At 48.0% G+C, this 24,069-nt stretch overlaps 1 protein-coding gene across 1 annotated transcript in view; it reads left to right on the top strand.

The window, feature by feature from the left end:
* The window catches only part of LZTR1 (leucine zipper like post translational regulator 1), a 35,054-nt gene that overhangs the window by 4,312 nt on the left and 6,673 nt on the right, over positions 1-24,069 (top strand). The window contains exons 7-15 of the mRNA XM_065038266.1: positions 1,907-1,964; positions 2,435-2,574; positions 3,644-3,845; positions 15,097-15,207; positions 16,600-16,692; positions 18,053-18,148; positions 19,235-19,418; positions 20,899-21,068; positions 22,627-22,783. Of these exons, the coding sequence (XP_064894338.1) occupies positions 1,907-1,964; positions 2,435-2,574; positions 3,644-3,845; positions 15,097-15,207; positions 16,600-16,692; positions 18,053-18,148; positions 19,235-19,418; positions 20,899-21,068; positions 22,627-22,783 (1,211 nt within the window). The remainder of the gene's footprint in view (positions 1-1,906; positions 1,965-2,434; positions 2,575-3,643; positions 3,846-15,096; positions 15,208-16,599; positions 16,693-18,052; positions 18,149-19,234; positions 19,419-20,898; positions 21,069-22,626; positions 22,784-24,069) is intronic.

Raw genomic sequence — 24,069 nt, forward strand, 5'->3', positions numbered from 1 at the left:
TTATCAAAAGATAAGTACCCACCACGGGCCTCCTGATGTTGCTGAAGACTTGCAAACAAAGTGTGGGCTTTCTGTGACAGAACCAAGAACAACGTGTGTCACGGAGGTACCCCAAGATTAGTTTAAGGGACAAGAGGGTAAACCGGTGAGAAACAGGGTTTTAGCAGTCCAAAGTGACTCAAGTACAGGTTCGGATATCAGTTGAGTAAATTATTAAGGGGCAGCAACTAATACAACAGCAGGTCCACAGTGTGCACGCACGTGGCTTCACCCAAAACAATACCAGAGCCGTCCCTGAGTCCGGGAAGAGTCCACACTTGCCTGAACATGGTGTGGGGTTATTGTAAAGGGATACACGTACTCGTATTGAGTACGGAAAGTGTACACTCGCAATCCTGCGAGGGTAAATTTATAATACACTCGCAGTCCTGCGAGGGTTAATTTACTCACCCCCGTGGCGGCAAGGCGAGCGGAGTCTCCATCCTGGAGGGGCTCTTGGCGGCAGCATCTCGCTCGTGCTCCAAGAGGTCGCGCGCAAGGGGCAGAGCCTCGACGAGAATCTCGTTTTTATAGGCTGACCAGATGTGACTGTGGGCATTCCAGAAGCTTCTCTTGCACCCCCACCCTGGCTGTGGGTGCCCCTGAAGCCTCCAAACATCCCCCACACTGGCCGCGGGTGCCCAGCGGCTCCTGGCGCCTCGGCGCTCCCTTCTCCTAACGGCCCTGGGCAGGGGCTCCGGGGCCAAACAAAAGAAGCTGTTGGCCTCAAACAGCACAGAGAGAGGGAGATGTGTCTACTCCTTCCATAGCGAAGGAGGGAGGGGGAGAGAGGGGGCATTTGCATCCTGCCACAATGTGTCAGCTTTTTCTCTGAAAATATATGATATTATTTAGGTTGAAGGTTTTGGATGAGAAAAGACTGGAAATGAGCAGTCCCGAGAAGTCAGGGAGGGTCTGGTGCCTTGTCCCAGGTATCACGTCTTTGCATTTGCTGTTTGCCTGGGAAGAATCAACACTGAACACCAAATTATTTTTTGCCTTGAGGGACCTGACATGTATTTTATGTCGATGCACAATATTCACGTTGTGAGAGCACACAGAGGTTGTCACAAACTCGAAGCTGCTTCAACGTGCTGAGTCGCCTCCTCTTTTGAGGAGAATCTGCAGCAAAGTTATCAGCTCCTCCAAGTCTGCGGGAGAACTGCTGTTAATTGGCGAAACAGATGGGATCTTCTCTCTATTCCTGGAGGAGGAACTGGAGGAAGATGCGTGACTGTGGAATCTCTCCGTTCCAGCTTAGGGAGCTCCCCAGGGAGCTGGAGGAAAGGATTGGGTGAGAGGAGCTGTCTAATTTATGTTAAATATGGCTAATCGTGTTCAAAATGTCTTTTTGTGGAACATGAGCCTCCGGGCAGATTGGAACAAAAGAAGCAGCTGTAGTTGTGTGTGAGAAACTCGTCCTGGGAGAAGCACACTCAGCTCCGCAGTAGTCGGTGATGTGTCACCCGCTTCGTCCTCTTGTTGTGTGTTTGAGGTGGGATTCAGCCGCAGAAATGAGCCCTGTGGTCGGTCTCAGGGGTCAGTGGGGTAATAAGGGGTATTTCCCTAAAAATCAGGAAGATTAAATAGCTCAAATCCTTAAGCTCCGGGCAGAGTTGCTGTGTGTGACTGTTAACTGTGGTGTAGCTGTAAGCAGCAAGATGCTAAAGCAAGTTGGGGGGGCGGTATGAAATTCAGCTATAGGATAAAAAGATTATAGTGTTGTTTTTCTGCTAGTGGGCGTAGGAGATGGTTCCTGTCCAGGGGGAATGGTGATAAAACAGCATCTCCGGCCTTTCGACTCCCGAGCTAAAATGTACCAAAAAGAAACCCTTTCAAATCAAGCATTTGTTGTGGTATCACACAGGTTAAACGACATGTGGACGATTGGCCTGCAGGACAGAGAGCTCACGTGCTGGGACGAGGTAAGAGGCTTTCGTTGGATCTAACACATACCATTTTCTTTTGGTTTTCATGCACAGTTATTGAAAATTTCCTGTGCTGGATTATCCTGCTCGCTGTTCAGAACGCGCTTGTCACACAGCTGAAAAAGAAACAGTTCACATTTGAGTTTTTGGTGTGTATTTGGAAAACCAAGCGTTTGTGGAAGCGTGATTTCGGTTTGTGAACCAGATCCAGACTGCCCGTGATCAGTGTCCTGATCCTCACGCTATCAGGAGCTTTAGAAACGTGGCTTCTCATCCTGTTCATCCGTGGGAGAATTAGTCTGTGCAGACATATAAGCACTGCATTTGTAGCCGGATTTACAGGGACTTGCTTGTCTGCGCTCTGTCTGTCTGTCTGTCTGCTGCTCGGTCCCGCCGCACCCTCGACACGTGCAGCCGGGCGCTACAACGCTGCATTTTAAATGTTGAACTTTGGTTGTATCTTTCAGATTGAGCAGAGCGGTGAAATTCCTCCTTCGTGCTGTAATTTTCCTGTGGCTGTTTGCAAAGACAAGATGTTTGTTTTCTCCGGCCAGAGCGGAGCAAAGATTACCAATAATCTCTTTCAGTTTGAATTCAAGGAAAAGATGTAAGTGCAGACAGTGAAGTTGCGTAAAATCCACATCATCCTTGACAACTTCATATGAGAAACACACGTACTTAAGTGTATTGAGGAAGAACGCGGCATCTTGTGATGAATGAGGGCAGAGAAGATACATGTGGATGGTTTTACTGAGACTTTGCATTTGCCATATGCATCAGCCAGGTCTCTTTCAGCAGACAAACAAAGGGAATGAGCGATGTTCTATCAAAACGGGACATGATATCGGAACGATGCCCTGTGTTTAGCAGGGTTACCTGTCAAAATGTGATAATAGGTCACTCATTCCTTCCCAAGTTGTGGTCACTGAGCTGCCAGGGTTTACACAAATACATCTGGGTTGTGGAGCCGTGTTGCCTTTGTCAGGTTTTCAGTTAGAAGTGCAGCAACACGGAGCTGATGTAGAGAAATGTGCAGGATTAGTTGTCTGTGCTCATCACAGAATCCCAGAGTGTCGGGGTTGGAAGGGCCCTGGAAAGCTCACCCAGTGCAATCCCTCCATGGAGCAGGAACACCCAGATGAGGTTACACAGGAAGGTGTCCAGGTGGGTTGGAATGTCTGCACAGAAGGAGACTCCACAACCCTCCTGGGCAGCCTGGGCCAGGCTCTGCCACCCTCACCAGGAACAAGTTTCTGCTCAGATTTAAGTGGAACCTCTTGTGTTCCACTTTGCACCCATTGCCCCTTGTCTTACCATTGGTTGTTACCGAGAAGAGCCTGGCTCCATCCTCCTGACACTCACCCTTTATTATATTTATAAACATTAATGAGGTTCTTAGAATCTGAGGGTTACAAAACTTACTTTGCAGAAAAGATATGAAGAAGAAATTGTTGGCCCTGAGGGTGGTGAGAGCCTGGCCCAGGTTGGCCAGAGAGGTGGTGGATGAACCATCCCTGGAGACATCCCAGGCCAGGCTGGACGGGGCTCTGAGCAACCTGAGCTGGTGCAGATGTCCCTGCTCATGGCAGGGGGGCACTGGGGGAGCTGGGAAGGTCCCTCCAACCCAAACCATCTGTGATTCTAATGGTAAACGTTTTTAATTTTTCATGTCTCAGCTGGACGCGAATTCCGACGGAGCACTTGCTGCGCGGCTCCCCTCCTCCTCCCCAGCGCCGCTACGGCCACACCATGGTCGCCTTTGACCGGCACCTCTATGTGTTCGGCGGTGCTGCCGATAACACGCTGCCCAACGAGCTTCACTGCTATGACGTGGACTCGCAGACCTGGGAGGTCATCCAGCCCAGCCCGGACAGCGAGGTAACCACTTTAGTTCATTGTTTCATTCCATGCTCTTTTCTTAACCCATTTTTGCTCTCAGGCTGTGGACATGTGTTTGACAAGGACACTGACTTTTAGTTAAATAGTAATAGTTCCTTCCCACCAATGGTTAGCCTGTTTTACGCTTTGCAAAGCTGATATATTTTCACATGATATTAATAAAACCGCATCTGCGACTGTTTAAAGAGTTGCCTTCAGGAATGTAGATCCTGTTCCGTTCCTACTAATGTTATCATTTGACATTTAAGGCTTCCTTAGTCACTGGTTCTTTGTGATACGACTACTTAGCCCCTTTGGGAGCAAACCTGCTCCTGAGAGTGTTGTAAAACAGCGGTTTTACCTGACTTACCCCCTGCTGGATTTCCCTTCCTGTTCCAGAGCCCTCGGGCTGTCTGCAATCCCAGGCAGGTGTCTGTCTGTCTGTCTGTCTGTTGTGTGGGTTGTATTTTGAAGTTCCTTTCACGGTTATGGCACCTAGAGACTGATTTTGTAGGGATGAGAAGGGAGGCTGAAGCACACATGATAGTGAATTTTCTTAAAAGACTGATTAGCTGCAAGATCCGAAAGACTTTTGGTGGTTTAAGTAAGTTTTAAGTGATTTTGTGGGCTCTGGAGTGATAATTAGATCATTTCTCAGGACTGTCATCCTGAAGTTTCCAGGAGCTTTTGGCAGAGTCTTTAAACACTGGCCGTGAGTCTCCAATCCCACACCATTCCCAGGACACTTGGAACTTGACATTTCCTTTCTTGTCCCTATCTGTGAACAAAATTATTCACATTAAGTTGAAACAAAGCAGAGGACAATGAGTGCAGCGCTGTCCCAGCACCTGAAGGACCCTGCTGTGTGTGACGTGGCCCCTGTTACCCTGCGGCAGGATAATCTCTCTTGGCTTTTGTTAGAGTCGGTCTTTTTCTGCTTTTTCTAATGGGTGGATTGTATGGCATGTGGACTTTTCTGTGTTATATGCTCTTAGAAATGCTGCATTTCAACTCGAACAGCACTATAGCTGCGTTAACTTTCATACTTACCATCATGGGTTGTATTTCCTTAATTCTTCCTTCTTTTGGATGTTTAGCATTGAGTGGATGAAGCTGCCAGAATCCAAAATCTTGGTGCTGATGGAGCTGTTATTAATTCAGCAGTGATTTTTACAGAGCTTTGCAAAAGAGATTTTTTATATTCACGCTGCAGGAGGGGAACTGCTGCCATTTCTGTCTTTCTTGGTATCGGAACTAAGACTAAAACAGCTCTGAGAAGCTTTTCAGAGTGATCCAGGTCACAATTTGGGCTTTTCAGACCTACACATGCCAGGCTAAAATATCACAGAATCCCAGAGTGTCAGGGGCTGGAAGGGCCCTGGAAAGCTCATGCAGTGCAATCCCCCCATGGAGCAGGAACACCCAGATGAGGTTACACAGGAAGGTGTCCAGGCGGGTTGGAATGTCTGCACAGAAGGAGACTCCACAACTGTGTTCCAGTTTGAACCCATTACCCCTTGTTCTATCACTGGTTGTCACCAGAAGAGCCTGGCTCCACCCTCCTGACACTCCCCCTTTAGATATCTGTAAACATGAATGAGTCCCCCCTCAGTGTCCTCTTGTCCAGCTCCAGAGCCCCAGCTCCCTCAGCCTTTCCTCACACGGGAGATGCTCCACTCCCTTCAGCATCTTGGTGGCTGCGCTGGACTCTCTCCAGCAGTTCCCTGTCCTGCTGGAACTGAGGGGCCACAGCTGGACACAAGATTCCAGGTGTGGTCTCCCCAGGGCAGAGCAGAGGGGCAGGAGAACCTCTCTGACCTACTGACCACCCCCTTCTAACCCACCCCAGGTACCATTGGCCTTCCTGGCCACAAGGGCCCAGTGCTGGCTCATGGTCACCCTGCTGTGCCCAGGACCCCCAGGTCCCTTTCCCCTACGCTGCTCTCTGATAGGTCATTCCCCAACTTACACTGGAACCTGGGGTTGTTCCTGCCCACATTCAAGACTCTACACTTGCCCTTGTTCTATTTCATTAATTTTCTCCCTGCCCAGCTCTCCAGCCTGTCCAGGTCTCTGATGGCAGCACAGCTTCCAGTGTCACCACTCCTCCCAGCTTGGTGTCATCAGCAAACTTGCTGACAGTCACTCTATTCCCTCGTCCAAATCACGGAGGAATATATTGAATAATACAGGCCCCAGCACTGCCCCTGAGGCACTGCACTGGATACAGGCCTCAACTGGACTCTGCCCATTGACCACGACTCTCTGGCTTCTTCCCTTCAGCCAGTTCACAGTCACCTCACTACATCCAGACTGCACTGCCCCAGTTCAGCTGTGAGGATGCTGTGGGAGACTGTGTCAATGCCTTACTCAAGTCAAGGTAGATCACATCCACTGCTCTGCCATCATCCATCCATCTTGTTATGTCCTCATAAAAGTCAATGAGGTTGGTCAAGCACGACTTCCCTTGGTGAAGCCATGTTGACTGCCCATAATGACCCTCTTATCCCTGATATGCTTGAGATGGCGCCAAGGAGAAGTCGTTCCATCAGTTTCCCAGGGATGGAGGTGAGGCTGACTCACATCTGAGTCCTGCCTGCTTAACGCCACCAAAGCTCCCCGAGGTGCTGAGAGTAAATGCCTCGTCTTGCAGAGTTGCTTCCCAGCAGACAGCCAGACGGACAGACGGACATACAGGCAGCAGTCGCAGGTCGTGCACCAGCAGAGTGCGTTGCAGGAACCTCAGAGCAGCTTGAGATCTGGGAGGGACACGCGGCCAATTGTGGCCACAGTTCCACAGAATTAAAGATGATAATTTGGCAACAGGCAGCGCCTCAAGGGGATCGAAGAAAGTTCTTTGTCCTCACAATTCGTAAAGAAGGTCGGTGCGTGGGACAGTTAAAGTATCTGTTCCCTGGCAAATCACCGTTGTCTCCCCAGCAGGTCCTGCCAAGCATTCTGTCTTTCCTGAAGTTACAAGAGAAATCTCTCCAACTTGGCCTGCGAAACATTTTAATCTCACAGTCAAGAGAAGGAAAAACTTCTGACTTTCAAAGCTCTTAATTTTTCTTTTAATAAGCAGAAAGGGAGGTTGATGCGTGCGGAACCTTCTCTGGCTTTGAGGCACCGCTCTGGATTTCTTCAGCTGGATCGCAGTGACGTGGTTTGTGGGCAGCTAAGAGGGATTAAACGGATTTACTCATGAGTCTGCCCCGTGCAGGATCGCTTACACCCACTGAGGTATCTTCAGGCAAAAGAAACATGTTATTATGGGAATAAACCCCTGAATTCCTGCAGTGAGGCCCTGACGAGATCTGCCTTCAGATGTGGGGAGTGGAGCTGTCAGGGTATCATGTTCTGCTGGGCGAGAGAAAACGCAGCATTTCACGGTCCAAAGAGACCGATACTTCTTGTGTTTATAAATAAGACGTAGTGTTCAGACTTTCATCCTGGTTTGAATATATGTTTGGTAAATTTAGGATCTTTGACCCTTTTCAAGTTCATGTTCAGGAAGCTGGGGAGAGAGATCTTGAAATGTCAGTATTTATAGGAACCTTCTTAGCAGAGTAACTGTAGCTAAGATTCTTGCAGATTTTGCAGGAACTCAGATTAAGATCCCAAAAGTACTATCATGGTAATTTGATTTTCGAATACGCATCACAGTGCCAAAAAGGAGCAAATGGTTGGTCACTTTTGTCATGTGTTGTTAGATTTCAGTGTATGATCTTTTGAGCCACATTGATTGGATTGGGCAATACTCGCTCTTTAAATTGTGCCTGATCCTCTCTGATGAGTTATACAGGGTGTTTCAAAAAGATGGACCCAAACTGAAATGGAATCCAATTAGGAATTGAGTCCCATCTTTTTGGAACACCCCGTAGGTCGATGCCTTTCTGTATTGGGGAGCCCAAAACGGGGCAGAGTCCTTCAGGTGCGTTCTGGCAAGTGCTGAATAGAGGAGAAATCCCATCCCTACACCCTTGCTACACACTTGCAGATCCAGCTGAGGGTGCTGTTGGCCTCACTGGGGTGATGGTGACTCCTGTTCAGCTTTGTTGTCCACCAGGATTCCTGGGTTTTGATCTTAAGAGCATCCCGGGTTTTGATCTTAAGAGCTTCCCAGGTTTTGATCTTAATCACTGCTTTCTAGCCAGCCAGTCCGCAGCCTGTGTCATTGCAGGGAATTGCTCTTTCCCCGGGGGCAGGACTTTGCATTTGCCTTGGCTGAACTTCACCAGGTGCCCATCAGTCTGTTTTTCCAGCCTGGATAAATCCTTTGGAACAACAGCCTCCAGCGTTTCAGCGGCTTCAGACGCTTTGGCATCAACCACAGACGCAGTGCCCTCCTCTAATCCGTGAAGCCTTTCAGCGTTTTGTAGGAAATGATCAGGTTAGTCAGGAAAAATTGACCTTTGGGAAATCCTGGCTGACTATTCCCAGTCAGCTCCTTCGTGGGATGGAAGTTGCTTCCAGGAGCGTTTGCTTCACGACTCCCGGGGTTGCAGGTCTGGTTGACTGGCCTGTGCTCGGCTTTGCGCTTCTCTTGTGCTTCTGGGTTTGTGTCATGTCAGATTTTCAAAAGCAATAGGTGCTTCATGGGTTATAAACAGCACTTTGTCTGCTCTCAGGTACCCACAGCCATAAGCTGGGATAGGCGAGTCCATCCCATAGTCTGGAAGGAATCGTTGTCTCTGGAAAGGCAGAACAAAGCCCCTCAGCATCTGCCGTCTCCTCTGTTTGTTGGCAGAGCTCTGGGTCTTCAAGGTCACTCTAAAGGCTGAGGGAGCTGGGGCTCTGGAGCTGGACAAGAGGAGACTGAGGGGGGACTCATTCATGGGGATCAATATGGAAAGGGGCAGTGTCAGGAGGATGGAGCCAGGCTCTTCTGGTGACAACCAGTGACAGGACAAGGGGCAATGGGTGCAAACTGGAACACAAAAGGTTCCACTTAAATATGAGAAGAAACTTCTTCCCAGTGAGGGTGGCAGAGCCTGGCCCAGGCTGCCCAGGGGGTTGTGGAGTCTCCTTCTGTGCAGACATTCCAACCCGCCTGGACACCTTCCTGTGTAACCTCATCTGGGTGTTCCTGCTCCATGGGGGGATTGCACTGGGTGAGCTTTCCAGGGCCCTTCCAACCCCTGACATTCGGGGATTCTGTGAAATGAGTCTGTTCCAATTTTGTCTGAGGACCATGGAGATTTTCTGCACCCGGCATGTGAAAACATTTTAAATCCTTAAACCTCCTTGAACCCAACGAATCTCCAAAGCTCTGTCTGCCCATCTGCTTGAGAGTTTTACGCTCTTGCCTGGTGTGATAGTGGAGAAGCATCTCTTGAGTATAAGCAGCTACCAGTGGTGACAGCTCCTTCGGGTCTCTTGGAACTTGGGGTTTTCTTCCACCTTCAGAGGAAAAATAGATATATTTTTTTACCTTTCAGTTTATGCTGGTTCACCAGGTTTGTTTGTTGATGGCTCTAGGTCTTTTTAGTTCATTTTGGCTTGTAGTTTTCAGTGGCTTTGGAGACGCTCATCAACGTTCCTGGATTGTGAAACCGATTTGGGAGCGTCTTTACTGGCTTTGGAGTCTGATGCAACGATCAGCATCCTGAACACCTGCTCCTTGATGTGAGAGGGTGAGGACAGCTAAAAGCTACACAGCTATAGTGTCTGAGAGAGCATCTGCCCCGAGGCAGCGCCCTCCTTGCCCTCAGCAAAACGTGCTTTAAAAAGGTCTTGGGATGTGTTTGGTTTAGATTTCCGCATAACAACAATTAAACCGCCCCCCCCAGCAGACTCGGAGGTAAATGAAGCAACACTTGGAAGTGAAGAAGACTGCAAGAATGCAAATTAAATTCATTCTAGGAGAGAAATAAATTCCAGCCTTGGATATATATTTTTTTTCTCTTCCTTTTTTCTCTCCTTGAAATTTATGTTGAGCCATTTCAACTTAAACTGTAATCTAAGAACCATTGCGTCTGTACATGCAAGTTCTAAATTGTATATAGAAAACTAGTATTTACCCCTGCGTGGAAACTATTAATTTGATTTACTTTTACTTTTACATTGATTCAAGTTAATTTATTAAGGACTTCAGGTGAAGCCAAATGTATTCCTGGTGAGGTTAAAATGTGCATCAGCCAGTCTGTGTAGGGATTCACGCAGGTTTAACTGAGTTTATGTCAAAGTATGTAGGATCAGCCCCAGAGATGATGCTCAGGGCTGCAATCTCGACTGTTTGAATGATTGGTAGGTGCCGCAGTGCAGGCAGAAGCAACACTAATGCAGAGATTTGTAAGTCAAATCAGAACCCTGATGAGCATAACAGGCCCAACTCAATTTGTGCCGTCTAGACAAGACACGGAGTAAGTTTTGAGTCCAAGAAACGGAAAGAAAAAGACTTAAAGACTCCTGAAATACTTGAATTGTGAAAGCGATGGCTGGAATGGTGCTGGTGGTGTGGAAGGGAACGCAGAGAGGGAAGCAAAGGTGACTGATGAGATCTGCTTTGGAAAGCAAAGATTCCAGCTTGAAAAGAGCCTCAGATTGCAAATCTCATTAACCTTAAATAGAAAAACCACTTCAACAGATGAAACAGGGCAGTGTGTCGCGGAGAGAGGTGCCAGCCCAGATCATCAGAGGTGTCAGGACTGAATCTGCAATTCCCTTTGTCAGGCACCACTAATGAAGTAAGGAGATCACGCTGATTGAGAGGTGAGTGTAGGATCTAGAGGTGACAAATACATTCCGACTGGCAGGTGAATGTATTTATCTCAGTTGTGATTTTTAGCATTCCTGTGTGCGCTGGGGTTGAGAAGGATTCACACCCTTTGGATTCACACCCGACCATCTGCAGTCGCACCAGCAGAAATCCTTACTGAAATTACAGTTATTGAAAACCAAAAGGAGAGTTTGGCGCAGATTATCTCACCTGCGAGACTCAAGATCACAGAATCCCAGAATGTCAGGGGTTGAAGGGACCTGGAAAGCTCATCCAGTGCAATCCCCCCATGGAGCAGGAACACCCAGATGAGGTTACACAGGAAGGTGTCCAGGCGGGTTGGAATGTCTGCACAGAAGGAGACTCCACAACCCCCCTGGGCAGCCTGGGCCAGGCTCTGCCACCCTCACCCCCAACAAGTTTCTTCTCAGATTTAAGTGGAACCTCTTGTGTTCCAGTTTGTACCCATTGCCCCTTGTCCTGTCACTGGTTGTCACCAGAAGAGCCTGGCTCCATCCTCCTGACGCTCCCCCTTTCCATATTGATCCCCAGGAATGAGTCCCCCCTCAGTGTCCTCTTGTCCAGCTCCAGAGCCCCAGCTCCCTCAGCCTTTCCTCACACAGGAGATGCTCCACTCCCTTCAGCATCTTGGTGGCTGCGCTGGACTCTCTCCAGCAGTTCCCTGTCCTGCTGGAACTGAGGGGCCACAGCTGGACACAATATTCCAGGTGTGGTCTCCCCAGGGCAGAGCAGAGGGGCAGGAGAACCTCTCTGACCTACTGACCACCCCCTTCTAACCCACCCCAGGTACCATTGGCTTCCTGGCCACAAGGGCCCAGTGCTGGCTCATGGTCACCCTGCTGTCCCCAGGACCCCCAGGTCCCTTTCCCCTACACTGCTCTCTAATAGGTCATTCCCCAACTTACACTGGAACCCGGGGTTAAGATGTCTGCACAGTGCTGGTTTTAGGTAGTAGTTATTATATATACTAGGAGGACGTTACCGTAGCTGTAGTGGTATGTGTTGTTAAGCACACCTACTGCAGGCCTGGCTCCCTGGTGTAATGGCTCCCTTTATCATTCTCACCCTGTTAGCTGGAATATTGACACTGCAGTGCATCAGGGAAGGGTTGTGTTATCTGAAGAGATAAAAGAAAATTGAAGATGGCGCAGGCGTCGGGTGTCTGGTATTGGTGGGTGAGGAACACAGGGCCCAGCATGTCCCTCCTTAACCTCTCTCTCTCTATATATATACATATATATGTATATAGCCTATGCTCTATTACCCTTCTTGCCCTGAATATTTTCCTCTGGAGGACCGAGCTGCCCTGGTTTGTGCTGCTCCTGGGACAGCGGAGTGTTGTTCTCCTCCAAGGTGGCATCAGGATGTCCCCACTTGGCAAGAGTCACTGTCACCCCGCGGAGGTTTGTGCTGTATTGAATTCCCCTCTTCTGATTCAGCAACACAAACCCTCGGCCGCGCAATGTTGTGATGAACCCTGTCTGACCTTCCTTCTTCTGGGCTGTCCTTTCCTGTTTTACATTTCTTTACGTGCGTTTGAAAAGTAGGTTGCTTGATTGCTGAAGTTACTGGGGACCGGCACAGCTCTGCTTCCCTGATCACCCCGATACCAACCATTACAAGTTAAAAATCGTCGTTAGAACGTTCCTTACAGTATTTCTTTAAAAGAAAAAAGACATGGAAAATGACCTGAATAAGCATAAACCAGGTGGCCTGCATTGGATCTCTGACAGAATAGTTCTTTCGTTTGGTTGGTTTTGGTTGGAGAGATATTATAATCCAGCTAATATCAACCCATCTAGTTATGTGGAAACAGGTCTTGGCAAGCAAACTTCATATTTTGGGATGAGGCCAGAGGTCCAGTTGATAAAGGTCACTGATGTATTTTTAAGCTTCTATAGTATGTTTATTTTTCAGTCAGTACATCTTATTTAATGAGATTACTACTAAGAACAAATGGAAGCCATGTAAAATAGATGATAATTGACAGTAATCTCATCCTCTTTTGGAGAGGTATTGAATGGGGGCCCTGCAAGAATGCACTAATGGGTCAATATTATTCCACGATCACAGTATTTATTAGCACCAAGTTTAAAGTATTTGATTTTATAAAGTAGCCATGAAATATGCTGGAGAAAGGGGATATATCACATTTATCCAGAGGAATCTATATGGCTTTTTAAACTGGCACAGGCAAATATGAAATTTAAGGTCACCAATCTGTGGTTAATACAGCTGAGAGAGGAAAAAGTCCCAGTTCCTGCATGGGGGATTTTAGTCTTAAAGGCTGTAGTTTGAAGAAAAGCAAAAGTCATGGAAAATCTGGTGAGTAACGAGCTAAATGAGACCGTTGTGTGACGCTGCGGTAACGGGGATAATCCGGTGGTAATGAAAAATGCCAGTCAGCGTGGGTGCCTGGAAAATATGTCTCTCCAGATAAACATATTCTTGTTTCATGTCAGAGTTTACTTGAGTGGTGTCTATAAATACGTACAAGAAGAGAAGATTTCTTATACCAGAGGGCTTTTGATTTCGTAGGCAAAGATTTAATGAGATTTGCTGCCTGGAAGACAAAACAAGCCTGATGAAACTGAGGAAAAAAAACCTGAAGCTACGATCCCCACTTGACTTTCTGTGAGATGCCCCAGTGGGATGCGCTGATTTGACGAGACACCTGTTGTGTAACCTCAGAAGAAGTGACTAAAAATGATGTTGTCTGTCCCGTGCAGGAGGGTCCCTGTGGCTTTGACTGGCAGTGACTCCCTGTGGCAGAGTGCAAACCCCCCTCTCTCCCCCTCCCTCCTTCGCTATGGAAGGAGTAGACACATCTCCCTCTCTCTGTGCTGTTTGAGGCCAACAGCTTCTTTTGTTTGGCCCCGGAGCCCCTGCCCAGGGCCGTTAGGAGAAGGGAGCGCCGAGGCGCCAGGAGCCGCTGGGCACCCGCGGCCAGTGTGGGGGATGTTTGGAGGCTTCAGGGGCACCCACAGCCAGGGTGGGGGTGCAGAGAAGCTTCTGGAATGCCCACAGTCAGATCTGATCAGGCTATAAAAACGGGATTCTCGTCGAGGCTCTGCCCCTTGTCCTGAGTCTCTTGGAGCACTAGCGAGATGCTGCCACCCAGAGCCCCCCGGGACGGAGACTCCGCTCGCCTTGCCGCCACGGGGGTGAGTAAATTAACCCTCGCAGGACTGTGAGTGTATCCATTTCCGTGCACATTTGAGCGTGTATTTATACTTTCCGTGCACATTTGCACGCATACTTTCCGTGCTCAATATGAGCACGTGTATAAATTAATCCTCACAGAATCGCAAGTGTATTTTCCTCCCGTGCTTCCACATAAGCACATGTAACTTTCCAAGCACATTTGCACGTGTATTTCCCCTATCAGGATTGCGAGTGTACACTTTCCGTACTCAATACGAGTACGTGTATCCCTTTACAATAACCCCACACCGTGTTCAGGCAAGTGTGGGCTCTTCCCGGACTCAAGGACGGCTCCGGCATTGTTTGGTGAAGCCACGTGCGTGCACACTGTGGACCTCCTGTTGTATTAGTTGCTGCCCCTTAATCATTTTCCTCAACTGATATCCGAACCTGTATTCAAGTCACTTTGCAGTGCTAATCCCTCTTTCTCACCGGTTTAATAAAAGTTGTTTTGGACCCCTTTGTCCCTTAAACAAACCTCAGGGTGCCTCCGGAACATTCGCGCTTCAAAAATCATCTGATTTTGCCGTTCCATCGCGATGCTTCGGTCCTATAAATAACTGCAGTTTGGTGCAGCGGTTTTGTTTTCTGTGGACCTGGCACGATGGAGAAACGAGACGTGACTTGGAGGTGCCAGCGCTGTGAACGTCTCCGATTTCGGGGTTTGTGCAGAATCGGGCATTGCAGGGGGGCTGCTCGGCCAGATGGTGCCGCCCCGGCGAGCGGCGGGGAAGATGCATTTACAACCCGGAGTTCAGCCTCCTGCAGGGATAGATGATCATTCACCTCTCAAGTTCCTGGCAACATTCAGAATAAGCTCTGAGTTTGTATAGTGATCCCGTTTGCAGCTTTATGTTTCTGTGTAAAACTTAGCGCTGGGTCTGAGCTGGGTAAAGAATATATTTTGTAATGCTCGGGATACGTAGATCACTGTGTAAATACCATTCTGATTAGGAGGTGCAATGTACAGGTGTTTTTAAATGTGACTGGAAAGTAAATTCTGGATACAGTCGGAAACATTGGACCAGGCTGCCCAGGGCAGTGCTGGAGTCACCATCCCTGGAGGGCTGGACAGACGGACATGAGGTTCTCAGGACATGGGGCAGTGCCAGGGGTGGGTTGTGGTTGAACTTGATCTTGAGGGGCTTTTCCAACCAAAATTGTTCTATGATTAAGATGCAGCGGTTGTGTCACTTCATAACGCTGATTGTTTTACTCCTTGTTCTGTTGCAGGCTCTTTTCCTTAGGAGAAAAAGAAAAGATACTTTTATTTATTCCCTCACCTATTTTGTCCTTTCCTTTCCCTAGTTACCCAGTGGGAGACTCTTCCACGCCGCGGCTGTTATCTCGGATGCCATGTACATCTTTGGTGGCACAGTGGACAATAACATTCGGAGTGGAGAAATGTACAGGTTCCAGGTAATTCCCTGATAAACCTGCTCAAGCATCCGCACCAATTCCGCATGAATCCTCCCGGCTCTGTCCCCACACGTGCCACAGTTTCTGCTCTGGCTCACGCCGAGCTCCGTGGCTTTCATTTCGCATCCTTCCTGCAGGAAATCTTTGCGTTTCAGATTCAGCCACCAAAAGGTGATTGTAGATCTTTAAGATCTTTTGAGATCTGTTGCCTGGACAGACATTTGGTAAGGCCAAGCTCTCCAGTGCCTCCTGAAGTTCTAACAGAGATTGTGACAACTTGTTTTGACAAATGATTAAAAGGTCTATCAGGTGTATTTGCCAGGATGTTTAACTGAAAATGGTCTATTCTGGTCCTGTCAGCTTCGCGGTTCCTTGGTCACAGAATCACAGAATGGACTGGGTTGGAAAAGCCCTCAGAGATCATCCAGTCCAACCCTTGGTCCAACTCCAGTCCGTTTACTAGATCATGGCACTAAGTGCCATGTCCAATCTCAGTTTAAAAACCTCCAGGGCCGGTGAGTCCAGCACCTCCCTGGGCAGCCACTCCAATGCCTGACCACTCTCTCTGCAAAGAATTGCTTTCTAATCTCAGCCTAAACTTCCCCTGGCAGAGCTGAAGCCCATGGCCCCTTGTCCTATTGCTGACTGCCTGGGAGAAGAGACCAATCCCCCCCTGGCTAGAACTGCCCTTCAGGTAGTTCTAGAGAGTGCTGAGCTCAGCTCTAAGCCTCCTCTTCTCCAGACTAAACAAGCCCAGCTCCCTCAGCCTCTCCCCATAGGGCTTGTGCTCAAGTCCCTTCCCCAGTCTTGTTGCTCTTCTCTGGACCCGCTCCAGCACTTCAATCTCTTTCCTGACCTGAGGGGCCCAGAACTGAACACAACACTCCAGGTGTGGCCTCCCCAATGCAGAGCACAGGGGAAGGATCACTGCCCTTGTCCTGCTGACCATGCTCGTTTGGATACAGAGCAGATACAGGGTCAGAGCATTTTGTCCCAAAGTTTTATGTTCACACCGCACTCCCACCCCCAGTAACTACTGGGATTTTAAATTTCAAGATATTCACACCAGGTCAAATCTTCTCTACACTCAAGTTTATTTTTATTGCATGGGACCCTCAGGCAGGTCCTGAGAGCAGGTGGGACTCGTAGCCGCCAAAGCTGTGAGTTGTGAAGAGCCCCAATTCCTCTGTGTTACCCTATATTGTCTTTCATTGTCCTCCCCAGAGAGGGAGCCCTTGTGTGCGTTTGGTTTGCCTGTTATTTTTGTACTTTATATACTACATTGAGGTCGAGTTAATTAGAAAATTCAGTGATAGCATCTGTAACTACAGTGCTGTTAGATATACCCATTTGAAATTAATTCCGTCTTCTGTGGGGTTTTATTTGTTTTAGTTTTCGTGTTATCCTAAATGCACTCTACATGAAGATTACGGAAGATTATGGGAAAACAGGCAGTTCAGTGATTTGGAGTTTGTTTTGGGAGAGGTGAGTAGAATTTTTGCTTGGTGCCATCGGGGTGTTTGTTGCTGCATGTGTTGCATGTTTGCTGGGAAAAAGCAAATTTTATGATGGTTGTGCCAGAAACCCTGGGAATGAGTTTTAAGAGCAGCATCGCTATTGAAAGTGATATGTGTCTGCTTTAATAATTGCTCTAATCCAGATAAATGTGACAGAATCCCAGAATGTGAGGGGTTGGAAGGGCCCTGGAAAGCTCATGCAGTGCAATCCCCCCATGGAGCAGGAACACCCAGATGAGGTTACACAGGAAGGTGTCCAGGCGGGTTGGAATGTCTGCACAGAAGGAGACTCCACAACCCCCCTGGGCAGCCTGGGCCAGGCTCTGCCACCCTCACCAGGAACAAGTTTCTTCTCATATTTAAGTGGAACCTCCTGTGTTCCAGTTTGCACCCATTGCCCCTTGTCCTGTCACTGGTTGTCACTGAGAAGAGCCTGGCTCCATCCTCCTGACACTCACAGAATCCCAGAACGTCAGGGGTTGGAAGGGACCTGGAAAGCTCATCCAGTGCAATCCCCCCATGAAGCAGGAACACCCAGATGAGGTTACACAGGAAGGTGTCCAGGCGGGTCTTTAATGCCTCCAGAGTAGGAGACTCCACAACCTCCCTGGGCACATGAGATCCTGAACTCCACCATCTCGTGGTCACTGCAACCAAGGCAGCCCTCAACCTTTACCGCTTCAACCAGCCCCTCCTTGTCAGTGAGGGTGAGGTCCAGCAGTGCACCTCTCCTAGTCGGCTCATCCACCCTTTGCATCACAAAGTTCTCGTCGAGGCACTGGAGGAACCTCCTGGACTGTGGCTGCCGGCCGAGTCGTCCTTCCAGCAAACATCAGGGAAGTTTAAATCCCCCACCACAACCGGGGCCTGTGACTGTGAGGCTGCTCTCAGCTGTCTGCAGAGGCCTCATCAACTTCCTCACCCTGATCTGGTGGCCTAGAATAGACACCCACAATAGTATCACCCTTGCCAGCCTGCCCCTTAGCTTTCACCCATAGACTCTCAACTCGCTCCTCATCCGTGCCTGGACAATCAGATGGAACAATAAGAAGCAAAATCTGTGGCACTGAACTTACGCAACAGCTTCCACTCAGTGAACGTAACAAAGACTTTTTCCAAATGGTGTTTGCCATTAGCCTGTAGGGAAAATAGGTGTTGAATTTCATCTGTATGTGCAAAGCAGATGCAGAGTTGCCTTTGATTCTAACTTAAAGTAAATGTATAGTAACCTGGAGTTCAGCCCAGGTTTCTGTGGCTTCTGCCATCTGCCACCACCATGTGATTTGGGAATAAAAGTTTAATACGTGTTATTCATTTGCCTTTGACAGAAGGAAGAACGAGTTCGAGGGCACACTGCAATTGTTACAGCTCGCTGCAAGTGGCTGAAAAAGAAAATCATCCAGGCAAGGGAGCGGTTGAAACAGGTGAATATTTTAGAGAAGTGACCTGGTGGCAAGGTAGCGATTATTCTACCCAATATTGGAAATCATGATGTTAGGAAAGAGATAATATCTGCAGACAGATGTAGGACCAGAGCAGTATCTGACACTAAGACGCTCTTGGGCAAGTAAAATAAAGAGGATAATTAGCATTAAACATAGGCTGCTGCATGTATATCAGACCAGGCGAGAAGCGTAACGTGGAGGAGCCAAAGTTAATCCAGTTATGTGGATTTCGCGGTGTGGTTCTTGGGCGCTCTCGTAGCTGAGTTCTAATCTTGTGGAATACCCCTGGGGAGGTGCGTGTACCCCCCTTTGTGAGGGTGAAAGCTGTGTGTCCTGGGGGATGGTCTGCAAGGTAAAACAGATTAGAGGGAAGGCAGCGTTAAGGTTTTGAGGCTGGATCTATGTCCCTTCCCTTAGTATTTCCTGATGCATTTTCCAGAGTTGAAGGTCTGGTGCCAGTGGTCCATTGTCTATTAATTTTAACTGCTTACAGCTTTTCAACAGCAAAGGTTTTATCCCTGTCGAGGAGGTGGCAGCACACAACCTGCAGTAAGACAGACAGATGCCTCATTACTCCTTAGTTAATTACTTTGCCACCCCCCAGCCCTCCATCTTCACGGGGAAAGGCTGTCAAAGTGAAACTTGAAAGTAAAAGAGTGGCCTAAAATACTTCTGTGAGTATTAGAGTGGCTTAAAATACTTGTGTGCAGCGCTTTGAGCTCCGACTTTGCAAGGCAGGGCTCTGCGGATCCTGCCCCTTCTCCAAGGAGAGATGCTGTTCCTGCTGAGGGCAGAGGTGTGAGCTGCGTGGAATCCATTCCTCCCTTTTTCTGAGCTCCTGCTTTTGAGCTTAGTCCAGCAGGTCGCATTTGTTTGTCACGTTTCTCACAGGATGTGGAACAGTCAGTCTTAAGCGATACGAATTCCTTATTATCTTGAAGATAACGAGAACTTTGGTCTTGATGATTGTGCAGTAAATCAGAAGGATCCTCTGGTTTGGCAGTAACGAGCGTGAGCTGACAACAGCCTCGTTGCCTTGTTTGAGTGCTTGTTTTTCTGTCCCAGAAATCAAAGCAAGATATTGAAGACGAGGGACACGCGACGTGCCAGAAGGATGGGATTGGGGGGAACGTCAAGCTGTGCCGCCTGCAGCCGCTGCTGGAGGTGCCCATCCGAGAGGCCGAGGCCCAGCCCTTCGAGGTGCTCATGCAGTTCCTGTACACGGATAAAATAAAATATCCTCGCAAAGGTAGGACAGTAGGATAAAAAAAGAGTACTAGCAACTGGGGAGCAAACGTTGTTTTGATACAGAGCAGGATTGAGCATTTGCGGATGATCAGTCCTGCTTTAAGGACTTAATTACTTACCTGAGATTAACAGCAGATTTCTGTCAGTGTGTGCTAATAGTGCTTTGGTGTTTTGTAATTTTTTTCAAGCATCAAGGAAAAGCGGGTTCTTGATCTTCCCAAAAGGTGTAAAAAACAAACACAAACAAAAATTTCATCACAGAATCCCAGCATGTCAGGGGTTGAAGGGCCCTGGAAAGCTCATCCAGTGCAATCCCCCCATGGAGCAGGAACACCCAGATGAGGTTACACAGGAAGGTGTCCAGGCGGGTTGGAATGTCTGCACAGAAGGAGACTCCACAACCCCCTGGGCAGCCTGGGCCAGGCTCTGCCACCCTCACCCCGAACAAGTTTCTTCTCAAGTTTAAGTGGAACCTCCTGTGTTCCAGTTTGCACCCATTGCCCCTTGTCCTGTCACTGGTTGTCACCAGAAGAGCCTGGCTCCATTCTCCTGACACTCCCCCTTTCCATATTGATCCCCAGGAATGAGTCCCCCCTCAGTCTCCTCTTGTCCAGCTCCAGAGCCCCAGCTCCCTCAGCCTTTCCTCACATGGGAGATGCTCCACTCCCTTCAGCATCTTGGTGGCTGCGCTGGACTCTCTCCAGCAGTTCCCTGTCCTGCTGGAACTGAGGGGCCACAACTGGACACAATATTCCAGGTGTGGTCTCCCCAGGGCAGAGCAGAGGGGCAGGAGAACCTCTCTGACCTACTGACCACCCCCTTCTAACCCACCCCAGGTCCCATTGGCTTCCTGGCCACAAGGGCCCAGTGCTGGCTCATGGTCACCCTGCTGTCCCCAGGACCCCCAGGTCCCTTCATGCTATTTCGAAAACTACAGCACCCTGCCTGGAATGACCGTGTGTCCTGGGTTGCGTTATTTCCTTTTTCTGGCATTGTTTTGATCCATTTCAAACTGAGCCCACACAGAAAGGCAGAGCAAGCCTGTATTTATCATCTCAAAATGCCAATCCAAAGGGATGCTTCAAGAAAGGAAAAATCCATTTCATGCATAGATTGAATATCCCTGAGTAACAAACACTTGCAGGCTGGGATTTGCAGTGGCCTGTGAGGGTCCCCCTGCCCCTCTGCTTGTCACTGTTTTTAGAGGCTTCACTTTCTTTCATGGGTTTTACGAAATTGTGATCCAGATCATCACAAAGTCTTGTTCCAAATTTTGGGGTTGGTCTTTCATACCTCAATTTTGAAACTCCGTTTTTAGTGTCAGCTCAGGTTTTGTCCAACCAGCAATGGAATGCTCCGTAAAAATGTTCCAATCCCTGCCTGTTCCACCATTCCGACTGCTCAAGTCGATAAATACTATGAGAAAAGTTTCTCTTTTTGTTCTGTGAGCTCCCCAGCATTTTTCTCTCTTATAATTTCAGGGCATGTGCAGGATGTGTTACTTATTATGGATGTGTACAAACTAGCCTTAAACTTCAAGCTCTCTCGGCTGGAACAGCTCTGCCTCCAGTACATCGAAGCATCTGTAGATCTGCAGAATGTGCTCATTGTGTGTGAAAACGCTAACAAGCTTCAGCTGGATCAGCTGAAGGTAATCATGGTTTCACAGAATCACAGAATCCCAGAGTGTCAGGGGTTGAAGGGCCCTGGAAAGCTCATCCAGTGCAATCCCCCCATGGAGCAGGAACACCCAGATGAGGTTACACAGGAAGGTGTCCAGGCGGGTTGGAATGTCTGCACAGAAGGAGACTCCACAACCTCCCTGGGCAGCCTGGGCCAGGCTCTGCCACCCTCACCGGGAACAAGTTTCTTCTCATATTTAAGTGGAACCTCCTGTGTTCCAGTTTGCACCCACTGCCCCTTGTCCTGTCACTGGTTGTCATCAGAAGAGCCTGGCTCCATCCTCCTGACACTCCCTCTTTCCATATTGATCCCCATGAATGAGTCCCCCCTCAGTCTCCTCTTGTCCAGCTCCAGAGCCCCAGCTCCCTCAGCCTTTCCTCACACGGGAGATGCTCCTACAAAGTAACCGATAAGAAATTTTTTAAAATGAAATTGATGTCATCAGTGTTTTGCAGAAGATATCACCTCTCAGCTTTTGCAAATTCAGCCCTTTCCTACAGTTATAGTTGAGTTGTGGATTGTCCTGAAGTTGCTCATGAATATTATGAAGGTGTTTTCAAGAAGCGTTTGATATTTTTGCATATCTGCCCTGTAGGATGTAACGGGCAGAATGACTTTGTCTCCCTCAGTTCACTCTCATCGTAGAGAGATGGAATCTGTGCATTTTCTGGTCCTGCTGTTTTAAACAGAAACTGCCAACAGTTTCTTTCACCCGTTCTGCTGAAAGATTAAATTCTGTTCTCATGCTTTTGATCTGAAAACACTTTACTGAAAAACAAAATGTGTCTGCTGTTCTTCATCTCTCTGTAGTGGGACAAGGGCTTTTGGACAGTAGGAACTGCTTTTCTGGGTGAATTTTGTGCTCACCTCATGGTGAGCTGGTATCGATGATATTCTTTACCCATGCAAGTGTTGAGGGAAGAGCCTCAGCTCACACTGGTGAATGAAGTGCCAGTTTTTGTTCTGATAAGTGTTCAGCGTTAGGTCTGGTCTGTTTGGCACCGTCCCACCACCCTGGGTTTTCTGGCAAGTTTGTTGTACAACCCACAAAAGCTCTTTGAGACTGTTTGAGCCTTTAGAGAAAAGGTTCCGGCAAAATCCACACAAGGAAACCCTGCAAGTTATTTGTCTCTTCATCCTTCTAAATTAATGGTATCTAATTGTATGGAGAATTGTTATGAGATCTTGGTTAACTCCATGAGGTTTCCAATGTCTCCTGAGATTCCTATTTCAGAAAGCTTCCGAGCAGCTGGATGGGAGGCAATTAGTATTTTCCTCGTTATTATTTCTTAGTCATGTTTTTTTCTAGATGCTTAGAATTGTCCTGAATTTCCCATTCAAGTAGGGGCCTAAACAGTCCCTTAGGGAGGAGATCATTGATAGTGGCAGCTGCAGGATCCCTGGGGAGGGTCATAAGGAAAGGGTGGCTGATTACACATGGAACAAGGTAACACTTACATGATGCTGTAGGATAAATTATGCAGTAAACCGTAATTTTTTATTAATATTATGATATTTATTTTAAGGAACATTGCCTGAACTTTGTGGTGAAGGAATCACATTTTAATCAAGTGATAATGATGAAGGAGTTTGAGCATCTTTCTTCGTCACTCATAGTGGAGATTGTGCGGAGAAAGCAGCAGCCTCCTGTTCGAACTCATTCCGATCAGCCGCTTGACATCGGTAACTTGTCTGCTTTATAAACTAATCGGTTGTGCTGGTTTTGCTTTACTAGTGGTTAGTTTAGGCTAAAGCAGCCTAGGAAGTTCACCAGTTGGGATAACTGTGCTTAGGCTGTTTGCCAGACTCAGACAGGACACACTGGGTATTTTTCCAGTGAGCTTCATTATCCATGAAAGGCCATGTTAAATATAGTCACGTTCTTCCAATAAAATACCCTGATTGTGTTGAGAGAAGAGGCAGAAGGAACAAAAAGGTATAATGAACAACCTGCAGTGTGAGTGGACTCGATAACCAAGGTAACAAAGCTGAGTTTTCACTGAAGGAGGAGCAGGAGTAGGGAAGATCTTGTGAGTAAAGCGGTGCTGACAAGGTGGAGCTTACTGGAGAGGGACAGCGATAAACATGGAAAGATTAACCATGAGAAAGAAAAGTTAACAGGAAGAGAAGGTAGGGAGAAGATAAATAACCTGTACTAGTGGTCAAACCTTTAATTCCTGTGGTCGTGCTGGAAGAAGAACATTTGATGTACAATTTTAATATGGAATTCATCAAGGGCTGATTTGGGACTAGCCTTATGCAAGATTTTACCGTCCTGACACACAAAAACCAGCAGGTAATAATGAAATTTGCTGAGGCCACCAAGTTGGGAGGCACTGCCAGTATGTATTTGGAATACTGCACAAAAAGAATTGGGGGCTAGGGGGAAAGATGGGGAGGCCAGGCCGAGCAGAGAGCCCATGGCTGGCGTGTGTCCCAGGGAGAGCTGCAGCATTGGGCCAACGTCTGTACCTACAGCTGGGACGGTGTGAGACACCCAAACAGCAAAAAACTGACAATAACGGTGAGTTCGGATCAGACTTGAATTTGCTGTATCTCTCAGTTATTGTGTATTTTCAAAGGTTCATGAAAATGTGGCATAAAAGAAGCGTTTTGTGGAGAATTTGAGGAAAGCTTTTCCACTAAGAGACAAAATATAATATCCCTGGTGGATGGAAATAATGAAAAGAGTGGGGAAAATTGCAGTTTCTTTATCTCTAGAGAACACCTTTCAGTGTGGGCACAGCCAGTGTGGTTGGGCAGCAGAGCTGGCGGTTTTCAGTCGGTGATGGGGAAGGACGAAGCTCATTTTGCTCCAAGATCTGAGGAAGGACTTGCGTCCCGCTCACCCCGACATCCCAACGGACAGAGGGGCTGGAGCTACCACTTGCCCATGTATTAGCTTGATTGGTGATTAGTCTGATACCGCCTAGAACCGTCACATCTTTAATTGTTTCTCTCCCTTGGCT

This window comes from Columba livia, chromosome 22, assembly GCF_036013475.1.
Source record: "Columba livia isolate bColLiv1 breed racing homer chromosome 22, bColLiv1.pat.W.v2, whole genome shotgun sequence".
NCBI lineage: Eukaryota > Metazoa > Chordata > Aves > Columbiformes > Columbidae > Columba > Columba livia.